The 7,232-nt window shown below is 43.2% G+C and overlaps 1 protein-coding gene across 1 annotated transcript; it reads right to left on the bottom strand.

Annotated features, from left to right (window-relative positions):
- Positions 1 to 747: 747 nt before the first annotated feature.
- On the bottom strand, positions 748 to 5,780 carry LOC121300544 (40S ribosomal protein S27-like). Its single transcript, XM_041229112.1, has 4 exons — positions 5,652 to 5,780; positions 4,207 to 4,315; positions 1,556 to 1,666; positions 748 to 1,086 (listed from the first exon to the last, which is right to left on the bottom strand). Exons 1-4 carry the CDS (start codon positions 5,655 to 5,657, stop codon positions 1,058 to 1,060), a joined length of 255 nt encoding a protein of 84 aa, XP_041085046.1. The 5' UTR covers positions 5,658 to 5,780; the 3' UTR covers positions 748 to 1,057.
- Between the last annotated feature and the right edge of the window lie 1,452 nt (positions 5,781 to 7,232).

Below are 7,232 nucleotides of genomic sequence, written 5' to 3' on the forward strand. Positions count from 1 at the left end.
AGGCTTCAGCCAGCCTCTTGAATGTAGCATGAAGGAATGCCGGTGTAATCTATACCGTGGATCAAGCGCACACACAGAGGCCAGCTTGCAAAAATTCCAGGAAGAAGCAATCCCATCCCCACCTCCTCCCCTCCCCTCCTCTTTACGGCTAGTTCTGCTTACTCCTGGAAAAAGATGCATCTTAATTATATCACTTTGAAGTAGGGAAGAAATTCTGTGAAAGGGTTGGTGCATGTAAAAAAAAAAAAGTTCAACAGTACTGTCTGGTATGAATGAAGCTTAGCCATACTTGGGGTTATTTTACCATACTTTCACTGTGCTACTGCACTTCTAGGACAGCATATACTACACATACAGCGGTAAACTTTTATTAAGGAGTTAATACTCATTCACACTTTTTTAATCACTCATACAGAAAACTGTTGCAAAACTGGCATACTACTGACCTCTAGCAGAAAAGTTTGTGCACCACGTTTGATGCACACCAGAGAACAACATTTTTAAACAAATCTGCTGAAAATGTGCATCGCATTAGAAAAATCTTCCAAACCCACCTGCACTGTATAGAATTAGTTCTTCAGAGCTGGTTCGTGTTCAGTGTTTGCTTAGTTTCTGTCTAGTCTGGACTAACTGCAATATTTAAGGAGATTTTTGGACCTGCATCAGATTTATGAACAACTAATGCATTTCACTGAATTACTGTACAAATTCGGTCTGCAGACTTTTGAATGAATAAGACAAATTCCCTTTAATTTAAAAACAGCAAGCTTTATTAGAATTGTATTACAGGAGGTCTGTAGATGTATCCAGACTTCCCTTAAGAGATCAGCAATGAACCCCCTTGTATGATTAAAAGCAACTAAAGGCCAGCGAATTTGGTTCACAATCTTCAGATTTGTACAGAGCTCCAGGTTTCTGTGTACCCAGAAGAATCAGGACTGCCTTCTCTGGTTCAAAATCAGCACAGGACAGTGAAGGCTAGAAGTTACACCCCATGGGGCGCAGATTGAGAATTAAAGAGAAATCACTTTCCTTCTTCATCCTTGAAAGGAAGCGATCAGTGTGGTTTTCTTCTAAAGGAGCAACCTATACAAGACAAGCAAAAAAACAGAATAGTGTTAGTCAGCGACTTTCCAATGTGGTTGGGAAACACAGGGGCATGGCACTAGGGAATGGTGATAGATAGACAGAGTCACGTTGCTGTTGAACGTTTCATTTTATTTTGACTCGGATAACCCCAAATTCACCCTGCCACAACATTATAAAGCCACTTCCTGTGCAACAGGTATTAGAACCCCACCTGAACCTATATAAGAAGCATGTGGGCAACAGGGAGTAAATCTATAATGATGTTTGAGGAAAAAACAGCCTCAGATAAAGCCTGTTTGTATACCAAAGAGATGAAGGAAAACTCTGTTGAAAGCATGGATTTCTATTACCCTTTATTTGAAAGATCCACTGAGAAAACACACTACGATCAAGGGGCCAGTGCTGCACAATACAATGCAATGCAATGCAATACAGCACAATACAGTACGCAAACTGCTTTTCTTACCCTCTGTGAGGCGACACTTCCCTCCTTTGGGCTGGCACAGAACGTAGGAGCACCCTCCGCACGGCACAACCCTCTGCGCATGGCTGAACACTGTAGTGATCCTGTAGCAGCCTGGAGGAGAACAGCATGGGGAGAATAAATGATGGAAATGCATGATCCATTCCAGGCTTTATTACAAGCAGAATCAGCCACAGTCTATAGGCAACAATCACAGGTGCGTCCACTAATGCAGCTCACTGTAAAACCAGGAATGGGTACCACTGCAGGGATGAAAATAAAGACTCCCGTTGCATAGCAGTTAGATCTATTCTTGGTTTTATCGAGCCTGTTTACCAGTGCACTAGGACTAATCAAGCTTGTAAAACCTGGAATGTTTGAACCTGCAATGCAATCAGAGTTTTATTTCCATCCTTTAACTGCTAACTAATGGGATTTTTCATATTCGCCTCTCTGAAAAATTATCTGTTTCTTTATAAATACTATCAGGAGACGCTGAGATAATAACGTGATGTGTGCGAATGTTACGTCATGAGATAAGAGGCCCTTTTCAGTTGGAAACACGCAGTACAGGGTAAAGGTTGCAACTTGACATTTACTTGATACTGAAGGCAAATACAAACGTTTGCTCAAAGCTGTTGTTGAGAGCAAGTGACAAACTATTTACTAGTCCTGTCCACAACAAACGTTTTAAAAGAGATTTTACGAAAAACTAGACCCAAACAATAAAGTAATGCAATTCACGGTACTGTTAGCACTCTACAGTTGGTTTCAAATATTTTTTATAATTTTGTAACACATAAATAAGAGTTAAAGACCGGTAAGAAACTGAAAATACACGCCCTTCAAACTTGTTAGATAAGTGAGATTACTATTACTGTGTTATTCACTTTCTGAACCTAAGAGCCGCTCCATTGAAATGGGTGATACTGCACGGAACAGCTCCATTGAAATGGGTGATACTGCATGGAGCAGCTCCATTGAAATGGGTGATACTGCATGGAACAGCTCCATTGAAATGGGTGATACTGCATGGAGCAGCTCCATTGAAATGGGTGATACTGCATGGAACAGCTCCATTGAAATGGGTGATACTGCATGGAGCAGCTCCATTGAAATGGGTGATACTGCATGGAACAGCTCCATTGAAATGGGTGATACTGCATGGAACAGCTCCATTGAAATGGGTGATACTGCACGGAGCAGCTCCATTGAAATGGGTGATACTGCATGGAGCAGCTCCATTGAAATGGGTGATACTGCATGGAACAGCTCCATTGAAATGGGTGATACTGCATGGAGCAGCTCCATTGAAATGGGTGATACTGCATGGAGCAGCTCCATTGAAATGGGTGATACTGCATGGAACAGCTCCATTGAAATGGCTGATACTGCATGGAGCAGCTCCATTGAAATGGGTGATACTGCATGGAACAGCTCCATTGAAATGGGTGATACTGCACGGAGCAGCTCCATTGAAATGGGTGATACTGCATGGAGCAGCTCCATTGAAATGGGTGATACTGCATGGAGCAGCTCCATTGAAATGGGTGATACTGCATGGAGCAGCTCCATTGAAATGGGTGATACTGCATACTGCATGGAACAGCTCCATTGAAATGGGTGATACTGCATGGAGCAGCTCCATTGAAATGGGTGATACTGCATGGAGCAGCTCCATTGAAATGGGTGATACTGCATGGAGCAGCTCCATTGAAATGGGTGATACTGCATGGAGCAGCTCCATTGAAATGGGTGATACTGCATGGAGCAGCTCCATTGAAATGGGTGATACTGCACGGAGCAGCTCCATTGAAATGGGTGATACTGCATGGAGCAGCTCCATTGAAATGGGTGATACTGCATGGAGCAGCTCCATTGAAATGGGTGACATGGAGCAGCTCCATTGAAATGGGTGATACTGCATGGAACAGCTCCATTGAAATGGGTGATACTGCATGGAGCAGCTCCATTGAAATGGGTGATACTGCATGGAACAGCTCCATTGAAATGGGTGATACTGCATGGAGCAGCTCCATTGAAATGGCTGATACTGCATGGAACAGCTCCATTGAAATGGGTGATACTGCACGGAACAGCTCCATTGAAATGGGTGATACTGCATGGAGCAGCTCCATTGAAATGGGTGATACTGCATGGAACAGCTCCATTGAAATGGGTGATACTGCATGGAACAGCTCCATTGAAATGGGTGATACTGCATGGAGCAGCTCCAGCTCCATGAAATGGGTGATACTGCATGGAGCAGCTCCATTGAAATGGGTGATACTGCATGGAGCAGCTCCATTGAAATGGGTGATACTGCATGGAGCAGCTCCATTGAAATGGGTGATACTGCATGGAGCAGCTCCATTGAAATGGGTGATACTGCATACAGCTCCATTGAAATGGGTGATACTGCATGGAACAGCTCCATTGAAATGGCTGATACTGCACGGAGCAGCTCCATTGAAATGGGTGATACTGCATGGAGCAGCTCCATTGAAATGGGTGATACTGCATGGAGCAGCTCCATTGAAATGGGTGATACTGCATGGAGCAGCTCCATTGAAATGGGTGATACTGCATGGAGCAGCTCCATTGAAATGGCTGATACTGCATGGTTAGCTGTCAAAGACCTAGTGAAGACTCACCTGGACATTTGACATCCATGAAGTAAGAGTTGGGACGCTGTACCAGCCGTTTCTTCTTGTGTTTCCGCCTTTCCACCTCAGCCAGGGGGTGCATCAGGTCCTCTGCAAGCTACGAGGAGGAGGGGATACAGGAGTAAGACACCAAAAATATATCATCCCTGATGTCACCATGACCAACATCCACATTATAATGTATAATGGTATCCAGACCACCCAAGGGACCTGCATTCACGGGTCAGACTGGCAAACTGACATTAAAACCAGCAGACCTGCCACAGTCCTTGTACAGCCTGCAAAATACAACAAAACCCTGAAATTTGTCATTATTAACATACGATTGCATGCACACTCCATTCACTGATAGATACTCAAGATCTAGCCTTGAATTGCTCAGGCAGTCAGGTGCGGATAAGAGAGATTTCAATTAAGAGCAATTATAAAAAATAAAAAATAAAACGTGAATACAGCTACCTTTATGAGTAAAATCAAGCACGAGATACAGAAAGTCATTGTGATAGAGAGCAGGAGCAGAATACAGCAGTGTGGCGCAGTTCAGTGTAAGCACAAGCTCTTTCACCTCGACTAGCTGTTTGTCATATTGCGCCTTAGTCAAGAGAAAACTCTTGTCACTCCACCTTTCAATCAGCGGCGACGCAACGGTATCAAAATGTTTTTTTTTTTTTCATTACTGCAAGATCCACACACGTTTCACTGGGAGCCCCCGTTTGGAAACCACGGGCAGTTAACTGCTATGCACAGATTGAGCAGCACCTTCAAAATCGGTGCATTTGTTCAAAGCAATTTGCTTCTCTGGGTTTTCTCAAAAACCTAAGAAGCTGTCTCTTTTTTTCTGGTTTGGTATTTTTCCCCCCATTTCGCCCTTTGATCTTTTGTAAATGCTCAGATCGCGAAATGGTTATTTGTGTCGGGTGACTGACCCAATCCTAACTCTGTGAGTGTAACCCTGTTGTCATCAGACATGCCCAGACATGCAGCGATCTTCATAAGCCCCTACAGGATACTGTAACCAATGACACGCCGTTCTCTCCAAATCAAATCTATCTATCAGGACGACAGTATATATTAACTATATATTTTACAAATATATATATTTAAAAAGTGCCGAATATGATCTATTGTATTGTTTGTATTACCAGCAAATGAGATGCAAAGCAGACAATATTAGCGTACTCTAAAAACCGCATATAACACGTTTTATAAACGACGTTTAACTTTGTTATTTTAAGACTGTGCCGTCGCTTTATGGGAAAAAAAAAACCAAACAAAATAAACACCTTAGAATATATGCTGAAATCCTAAGTGTAACGTAAGCGCATTTCCCGGACGACTTGAAGTTGAAAGAAAAAAATATGTTAGTAATTATTACATTAATTTAGTATTCGTTAAAGCTAAAATAACTAGAATAGCTTCTGCCCTCCACTTACCGGCATTTTCGTTTTGTTCAAGGAGTTGGCGTTTTGCTGTCTTCGTTACCTGCTGCCCGACTCACACAGGAGAGCTGAGACTATTATAAACAGCTGCTTCTGGGGCTTCTCCGCCTCCACAGCAGGACCATAACAAAGACGTCATGCTTCTTAAAGGGGTAACCCAACGTATTCATTTATTGTCAATTCATTGTGTTGAGTTTTTTAATTGTATTTTGATAAGTCTGTGTTAGAAACTGCTCTTCGATTCTAAACGCCTGCCATAGACATATGCAATTTAGGCTAGATCAACCAAAATCTTTTAGTAAGCACCAGCGCCGTTTAATGCAAAAGGTCTATCTATCTGTGTGTGTGTGTGTATTACAGTATTTCAAACCCAACGTTTGAGCTGCTCAGAATTCAGGGGCAGGCTGCTCAGGGGCAATGCCTTTTACTATACATTGTGAAAAGTGTTGAATTTAAATCAAGGGAAGTAATGTTAAAACTGTACAATGCACTAGTAAGACCTCATCTTGAATATTGTGTGCAGTTCTGGTCACCTCGCTATAAAAAAGATATTGCTGCTCTAGAAAGAGTGCAAAGAAGAGCGACCAGAATTATTCCGGGCTTAAAAGGCATGTCATATGCAGACAGGCTAAAAGAATTGAATCTGTTCAGTCTTGAACAAAGAAGACTACGTGGCGACCTAATTCAAGCATTCAAAATTCTAAAAGGTATTGACAGTGTCGACCCAAGGGACTTTTTCAGCCTGAAAAAAGAAACAAGGACCAGGGGTCACAAATGGAGTTTAGAAAAAGGGGCATTCAGAACAGAAAATAGGAGACACTTTTTTACACAGAGAATTGTGAGGGTCTGGAATCAACTCCCCAGTAATGTTGTTGAAGCTGACACCCTGGGATCCTTCAAGAAGCTGCTTGATGAGATTTTGGGATCAATAAGCTACTAACAACCAAACGAGCATGATGGGCCGAATGGCCTCCTCTCGTTTGTAAACTTTCTTATGTTCTTATGTTCTACTGCACCGTATTCAGCAAGCCCCGCCAAGTCTAGCCTCTGCAGCTGTGCAGGGCTAAGAACCTTTTGTTGGCTAATTTCGTAAGTGCAATCACGTTGACTTTAATAGATCTATACCAGCTTCGACTGAAGAGGGTTATTTTCCGCTGTGGTGATGCGTTTTTTTTCTGCAGACAAAAGCGGTATTTCATGTTGTAGCCATTGCATTCCACGCTCAGTTATCCAATAACTGATTTTTAACCAATGCATTTGTTTTCCGAGTAGGTTGGGTGACGTCACCCAGGTGCACAATCAGAATGCACCTTCTGCTGGATTGACGTCAGTCCTGGATTTCCGGAGCCACGACGACGGGGCACCCACCCCCCTGCCCCCCCTCCCCGGGTGAGTGACGGCGCGGACAGCCAATCCGACCTTCACTTTCGCGGGGCATTGGCGAGCGACGCAACTAGTCTCCAGTGCCGGGCGGGATTTCCGTAACAAGGAGGAATATGGCGAAGACTTACGATTACTTGTTTAAACTACTATTGATCGGGGACTCGGGCGTCGGGAAGACCTGTGTGCTGTTCA

Source organism: Polyodon spathula, chromosome 26, assembly GCF_017654505.1.
Source record: "Polyodon spathula isolate WHYD16114869_AA chromosome 26, ASM1765450v1, whole genome shotgun sequence".
NCBI classification, from domain to species: domain Eukaryota; kingdom Metazoa; phylum Chordata; class Actinopteri; order Acipenseriformes; family Polyodontidae; genus Polyodon; species Polyodon spathula.

Bases quoted from the DNA above. Each gene is read 5' to 3' on its own strand.
- LOC121300544 (XM_041229112.1), bottom strand. The intron at 1,667-4,206 runs GTGAGTCTTCAC...GTTCTCCTCCAG, and splicing joins CATGGATGTCAAATGTCCAG to GCTGCTACAGGATCACTACA. The intron at 1,087-1,555 runs GTAAGAAAAGCA...TGTCTTGTATAG, and splicing joins GAAGTGTCGCCTCACAGAGG to GTTGCTCCTTTAGAAGAAAA.